This window comes from Rhinoderma darwinii, chromosome 10 (genome assembly GCF_050947455.1).
Source record: "Rhinoderma darwinii isolate aRhiDar2 chromosome 10, aRhiDar2.hap1, whole genome shotgun sequence".
NCBI classification, from domain to species: domain Eukaryota; kingdom Metazoa; phylum Chordata; class Amphibia; order Anura; family Rhinodermatidae; genus Rhinoderma; species Rhinoderma darwinii.
The window spans coordinates 106,336,256-106,361,854 of record NC_134696.1 but is presented as its reverse complement, the minus strand read 5'-3'; the positions used below and the strand labels follow the sequence as shown (position 1 = coordinate 106,361,854).

The 25,599-nt window shown below is 46.8% G+C and overlaps 1 protein-coding gene across 1 annotated transcript in view; it reads left to right on the top strand.

Moving 5' to 3' along the window:
- HSPG2 (heparan sulfate proteoglycan 2) overlaps positions 1-25,599 on the top strand; it is a 198,494-nt gene that overhangs the window by 61,641 nt on the left and 111,254 nt on the right. The window contains exons 3-8 of the mRNA XM_075840580.1: positions 5,484-5,576; positions 12,383-12,492; positions 12,710-12,768; positions 13,310-13,470; positions 15,986-16,111; positions 16,669-16,920. Of these exons, the coding sequence (XP_075696695.1) occupies positions 5,484-5,576; positions 12,383-12,492; positions 12,710-12,768; positions 13,310-13,470; positions 15,986-16,111; positions 16,669-16,920 (801 nt within the window). The remainder of the gene's footprint in view (positions 1-5,483; positions 5,577-12,382; positions 12,493-12,709; positions 12,769-13,309; positions 13,471-15,985; positions 16,112-16,668; positions 16,921-25,599) is intronic.

The following is a 25,599-nucleotide window of genomic DNA, read 5'->3' as shown; positions in this document are numbered from 1 at the left end:
CTAGTGCAGTGTACAGTGAGGTGATAAAGGGGATCTAGTGCAGTGTATAGTGAGTTTATACAGGGGATCTAGTGCAGTGTACAGTGAGTTTATACAGGGGATCTGGTGCAGTGTACAGTGAGGTGATACATGGGATCGAGTGCACTGTACAGTGAGGTGATACATGGGATCTCATTCTGTGAACTGTGAGGTGATACATGGGATCTAGTGCAGTGAACAGTGAGGTGATACATGGGATCTAGTGCAGTGTATAGTGAGGTGATACATGGGATCTGGTGCAGTGTATAGTGAGGTGATACATGGGATCTGGTGCAGTGTATAGTGAGGTGATACATGGGATCTAGTGCAGTGTACAGTGAGGTGATACATGGGATCTGGTGCAGTGTATAGTGAGGTGATACATGGGATCTAGTGCAGTGTACAGTGAGGTGATACATGGGATCTGGTGCAGTGTATAGTGAGGTGATACATGGGATCTGGTGCAGTGTATAGTGAGGTGATACATGGGATCTGGTGCAGTGTATAGTGAGGTGATACATGGGATCTGGTGCAGTGTATAGTGAGGTGATACATGGGATCTGGTGCAGTGTATAGTGAGGTGATACATGGGATCTAGTGCAGTGTACAGTGAGGTGATACATGGGATCTGGTTTAGATGGGACAGATGTGTGGGTGAACCCTACGCTCAGCAGGAGATCTGCGGTGTCCTCAGGCTGCACTATCCGGGCAGAGCGCCAGGTGTCATCATATTACGGTGGATTTTTCTGGTGGTTTGTGCCAGTTCTTATCTCGTGCGGAGCAGCTGAGCGCAGGCGGTGGTTGGCTCTTGTACCTGTACTTTCACCCCCAGGAATGCGGAGAGATGAAGGAATGTCATACAGCGGAGGATAAACCTCTCGTCTTCCATCTTTATGGGAAACACTTGTTAGGTTATTAACCCTTCAAGTTGTGGATTGTAAGTGATTTTTGGTGCCAGTAAATGTGTGCGGAGGCGTTGTCCGGTTTCAGCAAATTAATGTTGTTGTTTATTTTGTATAGTGAAAAGTTATACAATTTTCTAATTAACTTTTTCTGGTTTGCAGGATCTCTGCTTGCTGTCATTCGGAAGGAACATTCATTGTTTACTCCCAGCGGATAAAGTTATAAAACATTACAGTATCTGTATCAGAGCTGCGTCTTCTAACGACCTCCACACCCGTGTCCATCACATGACCCTGTAACGATCCCAGCACCTGTGTGTCCATCACATGACCCTGTAACGATCCCTGCACCTGTGTGTCTATCACTATGACCGTGTAACGATCCCTGCACCTGTGTGTCCATCACATGACCCTGTAACGATCCCTGCACCTGTGTGTCTATCACTATGACCGTGTAACGATCCCAGCACCTGTGTGTCCATCACATGACCATGTAACGATCCCAGCACCTGTGTGTCCATCACATGACCCTGTAACGATCCCAGCACCTGTGTGTCCATCACATGACCCTGTAACAATCCCTGCACCTGTGTGTCCATCACATGACCCTGTAACGATCCCAGAACCTGTGTGTCCATTACATGACCATGTAACGATCCCTGCACCTGTGTGTCCATCACATGACCCTGTAACGATCCCAGTACCTGTGTGTCCATCACATGACCCTGTAACGATCCCTGCACCTGTGTGTCCATCACTATGATCCTGTAACGATCCCTGCACCTGTGTGTCCATCACATGACCCTGTAACGATCCCAGCACCTGTGTGTCCATCACTATGATCCTGTAACGATCCCTGCACCTGTGTGTCCATCACATGACCCTGTAACGATCCCAGCACCTGTGTGTCCATCACATGACCCTGTAACGATCCCTGCACCTGTGTGTCTATCACTATGACCGTGTAACGATCCCTGCACCTGTGTGTCCATCACATGACCCTGTAACGATCCCAGCACCTGTGTGTCCATCACATGACCCTGTAACGATCCCAGCACCTGTGTGTCCATCACATGACCCTGTAACAATCCCTGCACCTGTGTGTCCATCACATGACCCTGTAACGATCCCAGAACCTGTGTGTCCATTACATGACCCTGTAACGATCCCTGCACCTGTGTGTCCATCACATGACCCTGTAACGATCCCAGTACCTGTGTGTCCATTACATGACCCTGTAACGATCCCTGCACCTGTGTGTCCATCACATGACCCTGTAACGATCCCAGTACCTCTGTGTCCATTACATGACCCTGTAACGATCCCTGCACCTGTGTGTCCATCACATGACCATGTAACGATCCCTGCACCTGTGTGTCCATCACATGACCCTGTAACGATCCCAGCACCTGTGTGTCCATCACATGACCATGTAACGATCCCTGCACCTGTGTGTCCATCACATGACCCTGTAACGATCCCAGCACCTGTGTGTCCATCACATGACCCTGTAACGATCCCAGCACCTGTGTGTCCATCACATGACCCTGTAACAATCCCTGCACCTGTGTGTCCATCACTATGACCCTGTAACGATCCCAGAACCTGTGTGTCCATTACATGACCCTGTAACGATCCCTGCACCTGTGTGTCCATCACATGACCCTGTAACGATCCCAGTACCTGTGTGTCCATTACATGACCCTGTAACGATCCCTGCACCTGTGTGTCCATCACATGACCCTGTAACGATCCCAGTACCTGTGTGTCCATTACATGACCCTGTAACGTTCCCTGCACCTGTGTGTCCATCACATGACCATGTAACGATCCCTGCACCTGTGTGTCCATCACATGACCCTGTAACGATCCCAGCACCTGTGTGTCCATCACATGACCATGTAACGATCCCTGCACCTGTGTGTCATCACATGACCCTGTAACGATCCCAGCACCTGTGTGTCCATCACATGACCATGTAACGATCCCTGCACCTGTGTGTCCATCACATGACCCTGTAACGATCCCAGTACCTGTGTGTCCATTACATGACCCTGTAACGATCCCTGCACCTGTGTGCCCATCACATGACCCTGTAACGATCCCAGCACCTGTGTCCATCACATGACCCTGTAACGATCCCTGCACCTGTGTGTCCATCACATGACCCTGTAACGATCCCAGTACCTGTGTCCATTACATGACCCTGTAACGATCCCTGCACCTGTGTGTCCATCACATGACCCTGTAACAATCCCAGCACCTGTGTGTCCATCACATGACCCTGTAACGATCCCTGCACCTGTGTGTCCATCACATGACCCTGTAACGATCCCTGCACCTGTGTGTCTATCACTATGACCCTGTAACGATCCCTGCACCTGTGTGTCCATCACATGACCCTGTAACGATCCCAGCACCTGTGTGTCCATCACATGACCCTGTAACAATCCCTGCACCTGTGTGTCCATCACATGACCCTGTAACGATCCCAGTACCTGTGTGTCCATCACATGACCCTGTAACGATCCCTGCACCTGTGTCCATCACTATGATCCTGTAACGATCCCTGCACCTGTGTGTCCATCACATGACCCTGTAACGATCCCAGCACCTGTGTGTCCATCACTATGATCCTGTAACGATCCCTGCACCTGTGTGTCCATCACATGACCCTGTAACGATCCCAGCACCTGTGTGTCCATCACATGACCCTGTAACGATCCCTGCACCTGTGTCTATCACTATGACCGTGTAACGATCCCTGCACCTGTGTGTCCATCACATGACCCTGTAATGATCCCAGCACCTGTGTGTCCATCACATGACCCTGTAACGATCCCAGCACCTGTCTGTCCATCACATGACCCTGTAACGATCCCAGAACCTGTGTGTCCATTACATGACCCTGTAACGATCCCTGCACCTGTGTGTCCATCACATGACCCTGTAACGATCCCAGTACCTGTGTGTCCATTACATGACCCTGTAACGATCCCTGCACCTGTGTGTCCATCACATGACCCTGTAACGATCCCAGTACCTGTGTGTCCATTACATGACCCTGTAACGATCCCTGCACGTGTGTCCATCACATGACCATGTAACGATCCCTGCACCTGTGTGTCCATCACATGACCCTGTAACGATCCCAGCACCTGTGTGTCCATCACATGACCATGTAACGATCCCTGCACCTGTGTGTCCATCACATGACCCTGTAACGATCCCAGCACCTGTGTGTCCATCACATGACCATGTAACGATCCCTGCACCTGTGTGTCCATCACATGACCCTGTAACGATCCCAGTACCTGTGTGTCCATTACATGACCCTGTAACGATCCCTGCACCTGTGTGCCCATCACATGACCCTGTAACGATCCCAGCACCTGTGTCCATCACATGACCCTGTAACGATCCCTGCACCTGTGTGTCCATCACATGACCCTGTAACGATCCCAGTACCTGTGTGTCCATTACATGACCCTGTAACGATCCCTGCACCTGTGTGTCCATCACATGACCCTGTAACAATCCCTGCACCTGTGTGTCCATCACTATGACCCTGTAACGATCCCAGAACCTGTGTGTCCATCACATGACCCTGTAACGATCCCTGCACCTGTGTGTCTATCACTATGACCCTGTAACGATCCCAGTACCTGTTATATCACGACCATGGACAGAATTTTAACTGCTGGAATTAAACAATGAATGTTCCTTCTAGATGACAGCAAGCAGAGATCCGTGCAAACTGAGGAATTAATGCAGACATTGTGTTGAGACATGTTGTAACTTTTCATTATGCAAAAAAATGACAATAATTTTCTGAAACTGGACAACGACTTTGAGGAGAATACGGGGGGCACAAGATGCGGGCAGTGATCTGAGGAGTCTTTTAAGGGGAACGTTTCGAGGAATATCTTCTGATTTTCTCTGGGGTGTTTGTTGCAGTCTCAGCCTTTCCTTCTATTAACCACGTGTTGTATGATCCATGACTCCAGCAATGAGCAGACTGGTTGAGTGTTGCAGTACCACTTGTGACCACCATTATACAGTGTCGCTATATTGGATATACATGACTGTAGTTTATTACAGGACATGTCACTTCTCCGCAGCCGCTCATGTCGTGATCCTGTAGTTATAGGATTCCTATGTGCATTGTGTGTGAACAGACTTTGCTCCCTTATTACTTCCCCTGGTGTGAGCGGCGTCCTGTCCTCGCACATAGTACCTCTGCTAACCTTCCACCTGGTCAGACCCCTCCACCCTTGTTATATCATACAGACGTCCTAATAATAATAATTGGAATGCGCCCACTTGGCATATAGCTTGTGTATATAGCTTGTGTATATAGCCTTCTCCCCCAGAGGGGTCACATAGTCAGTTGGGGTTCACTTGCTCTTCCCCCTATAGTTTTGGTACGAACGTCTGAGTTCTGGTGAGAGGTTGACAGACCGGCACTGATGTGATATATGGGGGTGACCATCCAGCGTCTTGTACCCCGTATTATATGGCCCAGTTCCAGAAACCGGACTAACATCTTCCATCTGTTTTCAGATAACCATGGCAGCAGTGAAATGGGCAGCGGGCGTCCAGTAACAGAAGGATTCACAACCGTATCCACCTCAACAAGCAGCTTGTTCTCTACAGGTGAGGGTGACCACCGGACGTCCGCAATGAGAGTGACCACCGGACGTCCGCGATGAGAGTGACCACCGGACGTCCGCGATGAGAGTGACCACCGGACGTCCGCGATGAGAGTGACCACCGGACGTCCGCGATGAGAGTGACCACCGGACGTCCGCGATGAGAGTGACCACCGGACGTCCGCGATGAGAGTGACCACCGGACGTCCGCGATGAGAGTGACCACCGGACGTCCGCAATGAGTGTGATGTGTGCGTCGTGTATCCCCCCTGTGTAGTCAGGACAGACCCTGTAATGAGCGCACCCCTACACTACTCGTTGTTCCGAGGGACGGGTGTTGTGTTACACTCTTGGTGCTGTGGTTGGCACAGGGTAGACCAGCCTGGCAGCCGTCCTAGTATGAAGTATTAACTAAACAGGAAGGACCGGCACATTTCATTATCACCCGTCTCCGTGTGTCCGCCGTGATATTAATAGATGGACACATGTCTTCTCCATGGACACTGACCTGGGCCTCCGAACCCCCCGGCCTCACATGTTACTGACCGTATACTATTACTAGTGACGACGCTGCACCTGTGGGGGAACTTTAAGGCCATAGAGAAGCTGCCCCTCACCCACACTGTATGTCTGATATCTTTGCTGGATGTTCTGTATTGTGTCCAGGGACCAGTAATCAATTATTTCTTCTTCTCCTCCCGTCACCCCCTGGACTCCCCTCACCCCCCGTCCACCATTGTCCATCCTCAGGGTCTGTGGTAACCCCGTTAGCTCCGCAGCTGGCAGGTATGAGTGTCTCTGACCTGGACCAAGAAGCATTCCTGAGTAAGTTGTGCAGGAGGTGTGTGCCCCCATCCCCGTGCACGCGCCCCCCACCCCGTGCACGCGCCCACACCACTAATTGTGCCCAGTGTGGGACCCCATGTATTGTAGGCGTATATAGGAAGATGCATATTGAGGGATGCTGTATATTGGGGGTCTGTATGCGGCCTGTGCATTCTCCTTCCCCTCTGCTTTGTGTTAACCCCTTGGTGCCGGCTGGGTACATTTCCCGGGCGGCTGTCTGCAGGTTCCTGGTCTACGTTGCATGTTACACAGCACTTTGTGTCTTCTCCCGGTCTTGCTTCTCATTATGGGGAGCACGTTACACCCCTTCTTCTCCAGGAGGTCACGTTCCCCAGTGCTTGATCTGATTGTAGCTGCATGCGCGTTGTGTGATATCCACCATAGATCTGAGGGGTTATAGGCCTGGACTGCAGCTATAGACCACATCTAGTATGACCAGCGCCATTTGATGAGATTCAGCAGCTCCGAGCACGTCCGCCCCAGCATTAAAACCAATAGCCCTCTCCAAAGTTTCTTTATCAAGCCGTCCATTGTCACAGACCAAGATACGAGAAGGTCTGAAGAGATCTGGTTACCTGGTCCCCGAGATCCTACGTCTGTCCCACACTCAAAATATGGGGGGTCCTACACTCACATTATAATCCTCTACTGGGGACCAAGGCCTTCTACAATCTATCTACATGATCCCCAATGACCTATAGACATTCTGTATATCTAGTGAATAGTCTTTCCCAGTCACCTATAGATATTACACAACCCCCAGACCCCTATAGATATGTCCCTACCATGTGACCATCCTTCCCGACTCCTATTGTTATAAGACCTTCCTGGGCCCCTATAGACAGGACATGACCCTCCTTCCCAGGCCCCTATAGACAGGACATGACCCTCCTTCCCGGGCCCCTATAGACAGGAGATGACCCTCTTTCCTGGGCCCCTATAGACCAGACATGACCCTCCTTCCCGGGCCCCTATAGACAGGACATGACCCACCTTCCCGGGCCCCTATAGACCAGACATGACCCTCCTTCCCGGGCCCCTATAGACAGGACATGACCCTCCTTCCCGGGCCCCTATAGACAGGACATGACCCTCCTTCCCGGGCCCCTATAGACCGGACATGACCCTCCTTCCCGGGCCCCTATAGACCAGACATGACCCTCCTTCCCGGGCCCCTATAGACAGGACATGACCCTCCTTCCCGGGCCCCTATAGACCAGACATGACCCTCCTTCCCGGGCCCCTATAGACCAGACATGACCCTCCTTCCCGGGCCCCTATAGACCAGACATGACCCTCCTTCCCGGGCCCCTATAGACCGGACATGACCCTCCTTCCCGGGCCCCTATAGACAGGACATGACCCTCCTTCCCGGGCCCCTATAGACAGGACATGGCCCTCCTTCCCGGGCCCCTATAGACAGGACATGACCCTCCTTCCCGGGCCCCTATAGACAGGACATGACACTCCTTCCCAGGCCCCTATAGAGAGGACATGACCCTCCTTCCTGGGCCCCTATAGACAGGACATGACCCTCCTTCCCGGGCCCCTATAGACAGGACATGACCCTCCTTCCCAGGCCCCTATAGACAGGACATGACCCTCCTTCCCGGGCCCCTATAGACAGGACATGACCCTCCTTCCCGGGCCCCTATAGACAGGACATGACCCTCCTTCCCGGGCCCCTATAGACAGGACATGACCCTCCTTCCCAGGCCCCTATAGACAGGACATGATCCTCCTGTCTATGGGGTTTAGGCTGGTAGGACACATGGGGCCGGTCCAGCTGCCTCCAGCTGTGTATAATCCGTCCTGGTTGACGTCCATCATTTTTTCCCAGTGGTTGGATGTCTTCTGACAGCTGCGCTCATCCATCATCCCCCTGTGCAGCCGCTCGCTGGACGGTCTGCTCTCCTCATTGACTGGCGGTTCTGTCAGTGGGTTCCTGTGGGCGGCTGTCACATTCCATCTTCTCCCCAGTCTCGCCTCATCACCTGTCAGTGGGAAGTTTGGGGTATTGGATGGGACTGTGGCCCTATGTCCAGATGTTGTGTGTGGGAAGTGCGGTGGACGATGCACAATCTCTGGGGCCTGAGGTTCATCTCTCGTATATGAGCAGCTGCCGCCGTCTGTGGGACGTAACTACGACATCTCCAGGAGTGATCATGTTCAGTCCATAGCACAAGGTGGAAGGGCTAATATATGCCTGACCCCCGGCATTCTATAGACCCTAAACATTATCAAGAGAGAACCCCCCACCCGCACGGTCTGCTCTGCCTGTCTAAGTGTTGGGGTCCTGCTTATCTTTCTATATCCATAATTGGTTGGTAATAAGTGAATATAATATGATCCTAATGCAGCAATTTAGTGTATGACGGACGTGTGTGGCCCTATAATCTGTCACATAGAGCCCCGAGGACTGTGTAACCCTATAATCTGTCACCTAGAGCTCTGAGGACTGTGTGGCCCTATAATCTGTCATATAGAGCTCCGAGGACTGTGTAACCCTATAATCTGTCATATAGAGCTCCGAGGACTGTGTAACCCTATAATCTATCACCTAGAGCTCTGAGGACTGTGTAACCCTATAATCTGTCACATAGAGCTCGGAGGACTGTGTAACCCTATAATCTGTCATATAGAGCTCCGAGGACTGTGTAACCCTATAATCTATCACATAGAGCTCGGAGGACTGTGTAACCCTATAATCTGTCACATAGAGCTCGGAGGACTGTGTAACCCTATAATCTGTCACATAGAGCTCGGAGGACTGTGTAACCCTATAATCTGTCACATAGAGCTCGGAGGACTGTGTAACCCTATAATCTGTCACATAGAGCTCCGAGGACTGTGTAACCCTATAATCTGTCACATAGAGCTCTGAGGACTGTGTAACCCTATAATCTGTCACATAGAGCTCCGAGGACTGTGTAACCCTATAATCTGTCACATAGAGCTCTGAGGACTGTGTGGCCCTATAATCTGTCATATAGAGCTCTGAGTACTGTGTGGCCCTATAATCTGTCACATAGAGCTCGGAGGACTGTGTAACCCTATCATCTGTCATATAGAGCTCTGAGGACTGTGTGGCCCTATAATCTGTCACATAGAGCTCTGAGTACTGTGTGGCCCTATAATCTGTCACATAGAGCTCTGAGTACTGTGTGGCCCTATAATCTGTCACCTAGAGCTCGGAGGACTGTGTAACCCTATAATCTATCACCTAGAGCTCTGAGGACTGTGTAACCCTATAATCTGTCACATAGAGCTCGGAGGACTGTGTAACCCTATAATCTGTCACATAGAGCTCGGAGGACTGTGTAACCCTATAATCTGTCACATAGAGCTCTGAGGACTGTGTAACCCTATAATCTGTCACATAGAGCTCGGAGGACTGTGTAACCCTATAATCTGTCACATAGAGCTCCGAGGACTGTGTAACCCTATAATCTGTCACATAGAGCTCTGAGGACTGTGTGGCCCTATAATCTGTCATATAGAGCTCTGAGGACTGTGTGGCCCTATAATCTGTCACATAGAGCTCTGAGTACTGTGTGGCCCTATAATCTGTCACATAGAGCTCGGAGGACTGTGTAACCCTATCATCTGTCATATAGAGCTCTGAGGACTCTGTGGCCCTATAATCTGTCATATAGAGCTCTGAGTACTGTGTGGCCCTATGTGACTATGACCCATCATATGGAGCCACAAGGGATATAACCTGGTCATGAATCCTCGTTATATTGCAGAATTCTTAAGGATTTATAGGTTTCTTTATAAGACTAAGAATGTAAATGGTGTCATGACATCAGCCGGTCATAGGGAGGTAACGGGATGTCCTGCTCTTCCTTGTATTTCCCATCTGTGTGGTTTGGACTGATCATTATCTGACATTGTCCCTGAGATCTCCTTCATCTTTCTGTATATTGCCGCATTTCACAAATCCAACTTGTCTGCAACACCCTCTGGTGGCCGAGCCTGCAGTGCCCTCTGGTAGCCGAGTCTACAGTGCTCTCTAGTGGCCGGTTCTGACACACTTTGTCCTAATTGCAATGCATTCGGAAGGTCTTCACACCCTTTACATTTTTTCAAGACTCCTGTGTGGTCCCCCCGCCACTCCTGTGTGGTCCCCCCCGCCACTCCTGTGTGGTCCCCCCCGCCACTCTTGTGTGGTCCCCCCCGCCACTCTTGTGTGGTCCCCCCCGCCACAATTGTGTGGTCCCCCCTGCCACTCTTGTGTGGTCCCCCCTGCCACTCTTGTGTGGTCCCCCCCGCCACTCCTGTGTGGTCCCCCCCGCCACTCTTGTGTGGTCCCCCCCGCCACTCTTGTGTGGTCCCCCCCGCCACAATTGTGTGGTCCCCCCTGCCACTCTTGTGTGGTCCCCCCTGCCACTCTTGTGTGGTCCCCCCCGCCACTCCTGTGTGGTCCCCCCTGCCACTCTTGTGTGGTCCCCCCCGCCACTCCTGTGTGGTCCCCCCGCCACTCCTGTGTGGTCCCCCCGCCACTCCTGTGTTGTCCCCCCGCCTCTCCTGTGTTGTCCCCCCGCCTCTCCCGTGTGGTCTCGGCTTTGTGCTTAGGGTCATTGTCTTGATGGAAGATGACCCTTCGGCCCAGTCTGAGGTCCAGAGTGCTCCGGATCAGGTTTTCAGTAAGAATATCTCTGTACTTTTCTCAATTCATCTTTCCCTCAACCCTGACCAGTCTCCCTGTCCCAGCCCCTGAATAACACCCCCCAGCATGACGCTGACACCACCACCACCATGCTTAACTGTAGGGTTGGTATTGGGCAGGTGATGGGCAGTGACTGGTCTCCTCAAGACATGACTATGCCACCACCTCCACCACCATGCTTCACTGTAGGGTTGGTATTGGGCAGTGACTGGTCTCCTCCAGACATGACTATGCCACCACCTCCACCACCATGCTTCACTGTAGGGTTGGTATTGGGCAATGACTGGTCTCCTCCAGACATAGACACTAAGTTCCATCTTGGTTTCCATCAGACCCCAGGATCTTGTTTCTCTCAGTGACTCCTTTAGGTGATTTTTTGTAACCTCCGGACGGCTTTCATGTGTCTATTACTGAGGAGCGGCTTCTATCTGACCGCTCTGCCATAAAGCCCAGATTGGTGGAGTGCTGCAGTGATGGTCGACCTCCTGGAAGTTTCTCCCATCTGTACACTGGATCTTGGGGGCTCGGCCACTGTGATCATTGGGTTCTTGGTCATCTCTCTTACCAAGGCCCTTCTCCCCCGATTACTTAGTTTGGCGGGGCGGCTCTAGGAAGGTCCTGGTTGTTATGGAGGACACTGCGCTCTTGGGAACTTTCAGTGCAGATATTTTTTTTGTCCCCTTGCCCAGATCTGTCTCCACAATCCCATCTCTGAGCTCCTCAGGCCGTTCTCTCCTCCTCAGGACTTGGTCTTGACTCTGATATACATTGTCAGCTGTGAGACCTTATATAGACGGGGGCGTGTCTTTCCAAATCATGTCCAATCAAATGAATTTACCACCGGTGGATCCAATCAAGGTGTAGAAACATCTCACAGATGATCTAGATAAACGGGAGGTCAAGTGTCCTAACAAAGCGTCTGAATATTATGTCCATGAGAAAGTTCAGTTTTTCATTTTTAATAAATTTGCAAACATTTCTAAAATTCTGTTTTCACTTTAACATTTTGGGGTATTGAGGGCAGAATGAGGGGGAACAACTGGATTTGTATTTTATTTTAGAGCAAGGATCAACATTACAAAATGTGGAAGAAGTGAAAGGGTCGGCAGACCCTCCGGAGGACTCTGTTATTACATATCTGTCATTTTGTTACAGTGTCATTGACTGTCCGCAGGGACTGCTCGTCCTTCCCGGGCCCTTATTGCAGTATAAGGCATGGTATTGTCAGCTGTGGTGCTCTCCTCCTGTGTCAGCTCGTTGGAGGCTCTCTCATCCATTGTGTTTTCTTCCAGATTATTACAGAGCTCTGGTGAATTTCACGACATCCATCGAGTACACGCCGGACCTGGACAACTTCTCCTCCGTCCAGTTCCGAGATTTGTCGGAAGCCATTGAGGACACGGTGAGACCACCCGCAGCGTCATATTAGTGTCTCCAGGAGTGTGAAATGCCTGACAGCGCCACCGACAGCGTCACTGACAGCGCCACCGACAGCGCCACCGACGGCATCTCCGCTCCGTCACCGCCCCCACCGGACGTGGAGTTATCAATAGTTGTGGAATTAATAGGGGACACCACCTGGAATAATAATGGCCGATCATCTGTCTTTTGTCTTCCAGCTCAACTCCGAATATACAAAAATCCCTGGAGACCAAGCGGCGAACGTTGTATATGTCAAGTAAGTGACCAATGAGCCCGATCCGTAACCCCACAGACAAATATATACTGTGTGCTGCCACTGACATGTATATCACACCGTATTATCTCATGTACATGCTATACGTCACCAGTCACCACCGTATATATATCCTGTATACTCCTCTCCTCTCCTGTTTATATCCTGTATACTCCTCTCCTCTCCTGTATATATCCTGTATACTCCTCTCCTCTCCTGTATATATCCTGTATACTCCTCTCCTGTATATATCCTGTATACTCCTCTCCTCTCCTGTTTATATCCTGTATACTCCTCTCCTCTCCTGTTTATATCCTGTATACTCCTCTCCTCTCCTGTATATATCCTGTATACTCCTCTCCTGTATATATCCTGTATACTCCTCTCCTCTCCTGTATATATCCTGTATACTCCTCTCCTGTATTATATGGTTGTTGTGGCTGCTATTTTCCCCTGTTATCAGCCATAAGTAGGTTATTCTGTAGGAAGGTGCGGATGTGGCTCCATCGTTGTGGCCCCTCACGGTTCTTTCTTTTCTCCGCAGGGTCATTGATGGTTTTGTGTTTGTGGAATTGGACGTGGGATCTGAAAATAACAATAATGACGCTCAGATCCGCCAGGTCTTGTACTCGGTCATCGCCAGCGGTTCTATAGCCAATTATGTCACCTCCAGCGAGGGCTTCCAGTTCCGGCGCCTCGGTGTCGGTAAGTGTCCCGTATACGATGTCTGTGTCCGTCAGCGCAGTTTTCTAGTATCAGTGAGTTATCTATGGAGGGAAGCGGCCGGATCCTGATGAACTTGTCTCTCTGCCTCACTAGCTATGTAATAACGGACATATATACTTCTCTATCGCTGGCCAGCAGTGTCCCTGCCACTGACCACCCTCACTGATATATACTGCACCTCTGTCTATATACTGCACCTCTGTCTATCACTGATATATACTGCACCTCTGTCTATATACTGCACCTCTGTCTATATACTGCACCTCTGTCTATATACTGCACCTCTGTCTATATACTGCACCTCTGTCTATCACTGATATATATACTGCACCTCTGTCTATCACTGATATATACTGCACCTCTGTCTATCACTGATATATACTGCACCTCTGTCTATATACTGCACCTCTGTCTATATACTGCACCTCTGTCTATCACTGATATATATACTGCACCTCTGTCTATCACTGATATATACTGCACCTCTGTCTATCACTGATATATACTGCACCTCTGTCTATATACTGCACCTCTGTCTATATACTGCACCTCTGTCTATATACTGCACCTCTGTCTATATACTGCACCTCTGTCTATATACTGCACCTCTGTCTATATACTGCACCTCTGTCTATATACTGCACCTCTGTCTATATACTGCACCTCTGTCTATATACTGCACCTCTGTCTATCACTGATATATATACTGCACCTCTGTCTATCACTGATATATACTGCACCTCTGTCTATCACTGATATATACTGCACCTCTGTCTATATACTGCACCTCTGTCTATATACTGCACCTCTGTCTATATACTGCACCTCTGTCTATATACTGCACCTCTGTCTATATACTGCACCTCTGTCTATATACTGCACCTCTGTCTATATACTGCACCTCTGTCTATCACTGATATATATATACTGCACCTCTGTCTATCACTGATATATACTGCACCTCTGTCTATCACTGATATATACTGCACCTCTGTCTATATACTGCACCTCTGTCTATATACTGCACCTCTGTCTATATACTGCACCTCTGTCTATATACTGCACCTCTGTCTATCACTGATATATACTGCACCTCTGTCTATATACTGCACCTCTGTCTATCACTGATATATACTGCACCTCTGTCTATATACTGCACCTCTGTCTATATACTGCACCTCTGTCTATATACTGCACCTCTGTCTATATACTGCACCTCTGTCTATATACTGCACCTCTGTCTATATACTGCACCTCTGTCTATCACTGATATATATACTGCACCTCTGTCTATCACTGATATATATACTGCACCTCTGTCTATCACTGATATATATACTGCACCTCTGTCTATCACTGATATATACTGCACCTCTGTCTATCACTGATATATACTGCACCTCTGTCTATATACTGCACCTCTGTCTATATACTGCACCTCTGTCTATATACTGCACCTCTGTCTATCACTGATATATATACTGCACCTCTGTCTATCACTGATATATATACTGCACCTCTGTCTATCACTGATATATACTGCACCTCTGTCTATCACTGATATATACTGCACCTCTGTCTATCACTGATATATACTGCACCTCTGTCTATATACTGCACCTCTGTCTATATACTGCACCTCTGTCTATCACTCTCTGTCTCTGAACTTCTCTTTCTTTCTAGCACAAACCCCTCCGTCTCCAGTTGGGGTGGACACCCCAGGTAAGATGCTTGTGATGTGCTGTGATTGGGTGCACGTCACTGATCTGACCCAGAGCTCCTCCCTGCCGCGATCCCTGCGCCCCACCCTGCGCCCCTCCCTGACGCGCTCCCTGCTCCCCTCCCTGGCGCGCTACCTGCGCTCCTCCCTGACGCGTTCCCTGCGCCCCTCCCTGACGCGCTCCCTGCGCCCCTCCCTGACGTGCTCCATGCGCCCCTCCCTGACTGACCTTGTGATTTAAAGGGCCAGTGTCCAGTTTCTTGTAAATATTGTAACCATTGCAAAGAATTCCTTATACTTATTTCAATTCTTCATCGTTCTCAAAATCTCTGCTTGCTCTCATTGAACACAAACACTTTTGTTTTATATCCATTGAAATCTTGTCCTGAACCACATGATTTAGATGGATTCTCTGGGATTATATAAATGGACATAAGATGATTGAGCGCGTGCAGTGCGGTAACCAAATAATATGGCACGTGGTAGAATTCAACCCATGACCTGGCTTCTCAAGGGCCCTGTGGTGGTCAGGGGCCAGGCTTGGTTGATCTACCTGTAGTCATGTGTGTTCTGTATGAATGGGATATCTACTCGGCGGCTCTCTTATAGCTCAGGATGTCTCCACTTGGTAGGGAGCAGACATGGCTGTAGCGGCTCTGGCCTCGCGCTGACGGACGTGGTGAAGGACTATTCCTTGGGCTTTTTAGGGGTCACCCGGCACATATCCATACGTCTGCTGAGTTTTGTTTGCATGTTTTTATTTTCTCTCCATAGTCAGACCTCCAATGGGGTCCTGCTCTGCTAATGAGTTCTCCTGTAATAATGGCGAGTGCGTCCCCTTGGAGTTTCGGTGTGATCAGCGTCACGACTGTCGGGACATGTCTGACGAGGAGGCGTGTGGTGAGTAAAGCTGAGGGGTAAACCTGGCACAGGGACAGCTAAATAAAGTCCTAGTCCCAGGTCTAGGCCGGGACTCTCGCAGTCCTGGGACTGTACCCTGGGCCGGGGGTAGTGAGTGGAACATTATTACTGGGGAGTCGCTCATGATATGTGTTTTTTCAGCCGAGCCTCAGACATGAGGAGATAACGATCATGCAGCAGTGGGGGGAGTAGTCCCAGATTATATTCCTGTGATGGGTCCTGGTCTCCTCCGAGGATAACGGGTTGTAAAGAAGGTGCCAGACTGGCGGTGCTTTACCAATACTCCATGCGGCTGAGCACGTCCGTAATGTGGGGAGATGAATGTAATGCACAGACACCCCAGGGGGACAGCCGTTTTCTGTAGTGGCTCTGGCTGTTAGGGGGGTCCTAGCAGGTGCCCCACTGTATTCCAGTATATAGGAGTAACAATCCCCCGCATGGTGCATGCTACACGGATGCCATAACTTGCTTGGTGCCCCCCCCCCACTGCCGTATCTTTATTACCTGTAATATCAATATCATAATATATTGTCCAGAACCCACAGAAGCCGTCGTCACCCGTCCTACTGTTACCACAAGACCTGCCATTATTGTGCGACCTGCCACCACCCCACCCCCGTTTGTTGCCACCACGCCATTCAAACGCCCTCCTCCGAAGACGCCAATAGATGGTGCCCGTGTTTGTCAGAGAGATGAGGCTCGATGCCCAAATGGACAGTGTATTCCTCGAGAATATCTGTGTGATGGAGAAAGGGACTGCAAGGACGGAGGCGATGAGCTCAACTGCGGTGAGTTTGTGGATTTTGCTTATCACATGTTTCTATACTCTGTGAGTAATAATACTACATCCTAATACTCCACACAGTGTTATCTGACATTGTACTGACCATTCCTGATCAGTGTCAGCAGCATGAGGAATAATACTACATCCTAATACTACACACAGTGCTATCTGACTGATTGTACAGACCATTCCTGATCAGTGACTGCAGCATGAGGAATAATACTACATCCTAATACTACACACAGTGCTATCTGACTGATTGTACTGACCATTCCTGATCAGTGACTGCAGCATGAGGAATAATACTACATCCTAATACTACACACAGTGCTATCTGACTGATTGTACAGACCATTCCTGATCAGTGACTGCAGCATGAGGAATAATACTACATCCTAATACTACACACAGTGTTATCTGACTGATTGTACAGACCATTCCTGATCAGTGACTGCAGCATGAGGAATAATACTACTGCCTAATACTACACACAGTATTATCTGACTGATTGTACAGACTATTCCTGATCAGTGACTGCAGCATGAGGAATAATACTACATCCTAATACTACACACAGTGCTATCTGACTGATTGTACTGACCATTCCTGATCAGTGACTGCAGCATGAGGAATAATACTACATCCTAATACTACACACAGTGCTATCTGACTGATTGTACAGACCATTCCTGATCAGTGACTGCAGCATGAGGAATAATACTACATCCTAATACTACACACAGTGTTATCTGACTGATTGTACAGACCATTCCTGATCAGTGACTGCAGCATGAGGAATAATACTACATCCTAATACTACACACAGTGTTATCTGACTGATTGTACAGACCATTCCTGATCAGTGACTGCAGCATGAGGAATAATACTACATCCTAATACTACACACAGTGCTATCTGACTGATTGTACAGACCATTCCTGATCAGTGTCTGCAGCATGAGGAATAATACTACATCCTAATACTACACACAGTGTTATCTGACTGATTGTACAGACCATTCCTGATCAGTGTCTGCAGCATGAGGAATAATACTACATCCTAATACTACACACAGTGTTATCTGACTGATTGTACAGACCATTCCTGATCAGTGTCTGCAGCATGAGGAATAATACTACATCCTAATACTACACACAGTGTTATCTGACTGATTGTACTGACCATTCCTGATCCGTGTCTGCAGCATGAGGAATAATACTACATCCTAATACTACACACTGTGCTATCTGACTGATTTGTACAGACCATTCCTGATCAGTGACTGCAGCATGAGGAATAATACTACATCCTAATACTCCACACAGTGCTATCTGACTGATTGTACAGACCATTCCTGATCAGTGTCTGCAGCATGAGGGATAATACTACATCCTAATACTACGCACAGTGTTATCTGACATTGTACAGACCAATCCTGATCAGTGTCTGCAGCATGAGGAATAATACTACATCCTAATACTACACACAGTGCTATCTGACTGATTGTACTGACTATTCCTGATCAGTGACTGCAGCATGAGGAATAATACTACATCCTAATACTACACACAGTGCTATCTGACTGATTGTACAGACCATTCCTGATCAGTGACTGCAGCATGAGGAATAATACTACATCCTAATACTACACACAGTGCTATCTGACTGATTGTACAGACCATTCCTGATCAGTGACCGCAGCATGAGGAATAATACTACATCCTAATACTACACACAGTGTTATCTGACATTGTACAGACCAATCCTGATCAGTGTCTGCAGCATGAGGAATAATACTACATCCTAATACTACACACTGTGCTATCTGACTGATTGTACAGACTATTCCTGATCAGTGTCTGCAGCATGAGGAATAATACTACATCCTAATACTACACACAGTGCTATCTGACTGATTGTACTGACTATTCCTGATCAGTGACTGCAGCATGAGGAATAATACTACATCCTAATACTACACACAGTGCTATCTGACTGATTGTACAGACCATTCCTGATCAGTGACCGCAGCATGAGGAATAATACTACATCCTAATACTACACACAGTGTTATCTGACATTGTACAGACCAATCCTGATCAGTGTCTGCAGCATGAGGAATAATACTACATCCTAATACTACACACAGTGTTATCTGACTGATTGTACAGACTATTCCTGATCAGTGTCTGCAGCATGAGGAATAATACTACATCCTAATACTACACACAGTGCTATCTGACTGATTGTACAGACCATTCCTGATCAGTGACTGCAGCATGAGAAATAATACTACATCCTAATACTACACACAGTGCTATCTGACTGATTGTACAGACCATTCCTGATCAGTGACTGCAGCATGAGGGATAATACTACATCCTAATACTACACACAGTGTTATCTGACTGATTGTACAGACCATTCCTGATCAGTGTCTGCAGCATGAGGAATAATACTACATCCTAATACTACACACAGTGCTATCTGACTGATTGTACAGACCATTCCTGATCAGTGACCGCAGCATGAGGGATAATACTACATCCTAATACTACACACAGTGCTATCTGACTGATTGTACAGACCATTCCTGATCAGTGACTGCAGCATGAGGAATAATACTACATCCTAATACTACACACAGTGTTATCTGACTGATTGTACAGACCATTCCTGATCAGTGTCTGCAGCATGAGTAATAATACTACATCCTAATACTACACACAGTGTTATCTGACTGATTGTACAGACCATTCCTGATCAGTGACTGCAGCATGAGGAATAATACTACATCCTAATACTACACACAGTGTTATCTGACTGATTGTACAGACCATTCCTGATCAGTGACTGCAGCATGAGGAATAATACTACATCCTAATACTACACACAGTGTTATCTGACTGATTGTACAGACCATTCCTGATCAGTGTCTGCAGCATGAGTAATAATACTACATCCTAATACTACACACAGTGTTATCTGACTGATTGTACAGACCAATCCTGATCAGTGACTGCTGCATGAGGAATAATACTACATCCTAATACTACACACAGTGCTATCTGACTGATTGTACAGACCATTCCTGATCAGTGTCTGCAGCATGAGGAATAATACTACATCCTAATACTACACACTGTGCTATCTGACTGATTGTACAGACCATTCCTGATCAGTGTCTGCAGCATGAGGGATAATACTACATCCTAATACTACACACAGTGTTATCTGACATTGTACAGACCAATCCTGATCAGTGACTGCAGCATGAGGAATAATACTACATCCTAATACTACACACAGTGCTATCTGACTGATTGTACTGACTATTCCTGATCAGTGACTGCAGCATGAGGAATAATACTACATCCTAATACTACACACAGTGCTATCTGACTGATTGTACAGACCATTCCTGATCAGTGACCGCAGCATGAGGAATAATACTACATCCTAATACTACACACAGTGTTATCTGACATTGTACAGACCAATCCTGATCAGTGTCTGCAGCATGAGGAATAATACTACATCCTAATACTACACACAGTGTTATCTGACTGATTGTACAGACTATTCCTGATCAGTGTCTGCAGCATGAGGAATAATACTACATCCTAATACTACACACAGTGCTATCTGACTGATTGTACAGACCATTCCTGATCAGTGACTGCAGCATGAGAAATAATACTACATCCTAATACTACACACAGTGCTATCTGACTGATTGTACAGACCATTCCTGATCAGTGACTGCAGCATGAGGGATAATACTACATCCTAATACTACACACAGTGTTATCTGACTGATTGTACAGACCATTCCTGATCAGTGTCTGCAGCATGAGGAATAATACTACATCCTAATACTACACACAGTGCTATCTGACTGATTGTACAGACCATTCCTGATCAGTGACCGCAGCATGAGGGATAATACTACATCCTAATACTACACACAGTGCTATCTGACTGATTGTACAGACCATTCCTGATCAGTGACTGCAGCATGAGGAATAATACTACATCCTAATACTACACACAGTGTTATCTGACTGATTGTACAGACCATTCCTGATCAGTGTCTGCAGCATGAGTAATAATACTACATCCTAATACTACACACAGTGTTATCTGACTGATTGTACAGACCAATCCTGATCAGTGACTGCAGCATGAGGAATAATACTACATCCTAATACTACACACAGTGCTATCTGACTGATTGTACAGACCATTCCTGATCAGTGACTGCAGCATGAGGAATAATACTACATCCTAATACTACACACAGTGCTATCTGACTGATTGTACAGACCATTCCTGATCAGTGACCGCAGCATGAGGAATAATACTACATCCTAATACTACACACAGTGTTATCTGACATTGTACAGACCAATCCTGATCAGTGTCTGCAGCATGAGGAATAATACTACATCCTAATACTACACACTGTGCTATCTGACTGATTGTACAGACTATTCCTGATCAGTGTCTGCAGCATGAGGAATAATACTACATCCTAATACTACACACAGTGCTATCTGACTGATTGTACTGACTATTCCTGATCAGTGACTGCAGCATGAGGAATAATACTACATCCTAATACTACACACAGTGCTATCTGACTGATTGTACAGACCATTCCTGATCAGTGACCGCAGCATGAGGAATAATACTACATCCTAATACTACACACAGTGTTATCTGACATTGTACAGACCAATCCTGATCAGTGTCTGCAGCATGAGGAATAATACTACATCCTAATACTACACACAGTGTTATCTGACTGATTGTACAGACTATTCCTGATCAGTGTCTGCAACATGAGGAATAATACTACATCCTAATACTACACACAGTGCTATCTGACTGATTGTACAGACCATTCCTGATCAGTGACTGCAGCATGAGAAATAATACTACATCCTAATACTACACACAGTGCTATCTGACTGATTGTACAGACCAATCCTGATCAGTGACTGCTGCATGAGGAATAATACTACATCCTAATACTACACACAGTGCTATCTGACTGATTGTACAGACCATTCCTGATCAGTGACTGCAGCATGAGAAATAATACTACATCCTAATACTACACACAGTGCTATCTGACTGATTGTACAGACCATTCCTGATCAGTGTCTGCAGCATGAGAAATAATACTACATCCTAATACTACACACAGTGCTATCTGACTGATTGTACAGACCATTCCTGATCAGTGTCTGCAGCATGAGGAATAATACTACATCCTAATACTACACACAGTGTTATCTGACTGATTGTACTGACCATTCCTGATCAGTGACTGCTGCATGAGGAATAATACTACATCTGAATACTACACACAGTGCTATCTGACATTGTACAGACCAATCCTGATCAGTGTCTGCAGCATGAGGAATAATACTACATCCTAATACTACACACTGTGCTATCTGACTGATTGTACAGACCATTCCTGATCAGTGTCTGCAGCATGAGGAATAATACTACATCCTAATACTACACACAGTGCTATCTGACTGATTGTACAGACCATTCCTGATCAGTGACTGCAGCATGAGAAATAATACTACATCCTAATACTACACACAGTGTTATCTGACTGATTGTACAGACCAATCCTGATCAGTGTCTGCAGCATGAGTAATAATACTACATCCTAATACTACACACAGTGTTATCTGACTGATTGTACAGACCATTCCTGATCAGTGACTGCAGCATGAGGAATAATACTACATCCTAATACTACACACAGTGCTATCTGACTGATTGTACAGACCATTCCTGATCAGTGTCTGCAGCATGAGGAATAATACTACATCCTAATACTACACACAGTGCTATCTGACTGATTGTACTGACTATTCCTGATCAGTGACTGCAGCATGAGGAATAATACTACATCCTAATACTACACACTGTTATCTAACTGATTGTACAGACCATTCCTGATCAGTGTCTGCAGCATGAGGAATAATACTACATCCTAATACTACACACAGTGCTATCTGACTGATTGTACAGACCATTCCTGATCAGTGACTGCAGCATGAGGAATAATACTACATCCTAATACTACACACAGTGTTATCTGACTGATTGTACAGACCATTCCTGATCAGTGACTGCATCATGAGGAATAATACTACATCCTAATACTACACACAGTGTTATCTGACTGATTGTACAGACCATTCCTGATCAGTGACTGCAGCATGAGGAATAATACTACATCCTAATACTCCACACAGTGCTATCTGACTGATTGTACAGACCATTCCTGATCAGTGACTGCAGCATGAGGAATAATACTACATCCTAATACTCCACACAGTGCTATCTGACTGATTGTACAGACCATTCCTGATCAGTGACTGCAGCATGAGGAATAATACTACATCCTAATACTACACACAGTGTTATCTGACTGATTGTACAGACCATTCCTGATCAGTGACTGCAGCATGAGGAATAATACTACATCCTAATACTACACACAGTGTTATCTGACTGATTGTACAGACCAATCCTGATCAGTGACTGCAGCATGAGGAATAATACTACAACCTAATACTACACACAGTGTTATCTGACTGATTGTACTGACCATTCCTGATCAGTGTCTGCAGCATGAGGAATAATACTACATCCTAATACTACACACAGTGCTATCTGACTGATTGTACAGACCATTCCTGATCAGTGACTGCATCATGAGGAATAATACTACATCCTAATACTACACACAGTGTTATCTGACTGATTGTACAGACCATTCCTGATCAGTGTCTGCAGCATGAGGAATAATACTACATCCGAATACTACACACAGTGCTATCTGACTGATTGTACAGACCATTCCTGATCAGTGTCTGCAGCATGAGGAATAATACTACATCCTAATACTACACACAGTGTTATCTGACTGATTGTACAGGAGACCATTCCTGATCAGTGACTGCAGCATGAGGAATAATACTACATCCTAATACTACACACAGTGCTATCTGACTGATTGTACAGACCAATCCTGATCAGTGACTGCAGCATGAGGAATAATACTACATCCTAATACTCCACACAGTGCTATCTGATTGATTGTACTGACCATTCCTGATCAGTGACTGCAGCATGAGGAATAATATTACATCCTAATACTACACACAGTGTTATCTGACTGATTGTACTGACTATTCCTGATCAGTGACTGCAGCATGAGGAATAATACTACATCCTAATACTACACACAGTGCTATCTGACTGATTGTACTGACTATTCCTGATCAGTGACTGCAGCATGAGGAATAATACTACATCCTAATACTACACACAGTGCTATCTGACTGATTGTACAGACCATTCCTGATCAGTGTCTGCAGCATGAGGAATAATACTACATCCTAATACTACACACAGTGCTATCTGACTGATTGTACTGACTATTCCTGATCAGTGTCTGCAGCATGAGGAATAATACTACATCCTAATACTACACACTGTGCTATCTGACTGATTGTACAGACCATTCCTGATCAGTGACTGCAGCATGAGGAATAATACTACATCCTAATACTACACACAGTGCTATCTGACTGATTGTACAGACCATTCCTGATCAGTGACTGCAGCATGAGGAATAATACTACATCCTAATACTACACACAGTGTTATCTGACTGATTGTACAGACCATTCCTGATCAGTGACTGCAGCATGAGGAATAATACTACATCCTAATACTACACACAGTGCTATCTGACTGATTGTACAGACCATTCCTGATCAGTGACTGCAGCATGAGGAATAATACTACATCCTAATACTACACACAGTGCTATCTGACTGATTGTACAGACCATTCCTGATCAGTGTCAGCAGCATGAGGAATAATACTACATCCTAATACTACACACAGTGCTATCTGACTGATTGTACAGACCATTCCTGATCAGTGACCGCAGCATGAGGAATAATACTACATCCTAATACTACACACAGTGTTATCTGACTGATTGTACAGACCATTCCTGATCAGTGACTGCAGCATGAGGAATAATACTACATCCTAATACTACACACAGTGTTATCTGACTGATTGTACAGACCATTCCTGATCAGTGTCTGCAGCATGAGGAATAATACTACATCCTAATACTACACACAGTGTTATCTGACTGATTGTACAGACCATTCCTGATCAGTGACTGCAGCATGAGGAATAATACTACATCCTAATACTACACACAGTGCTATCTGACTGATTGTACAGACCATTCCTGATCAGTGACCGCAGCATGAGGAATAATACTACATCCTAATACTACACACAGTGTTATCTGACTGATTGTACAGACCATTCCTGATCAGTGACTGCAGCATGAGGAATAATACTACATCCTAATACTACACACAGTGCTATCTGACTGATTGTACAGACCATTCCTGATCAGTGTCTGCAGCTTGAGGAATAATACTACATCCTAATACTCGACACAGTGCTATCTGACTGATTGTACAGACCAATCCTGATCAGTGACTGCAGCATGAGGAATAATACTACATCCTAATACTACACACAGTGCTATCTGACTGATTGTACTGACCATTCCTGATCAGTGACTGCAGCATGAGGAATAATACTACATCCT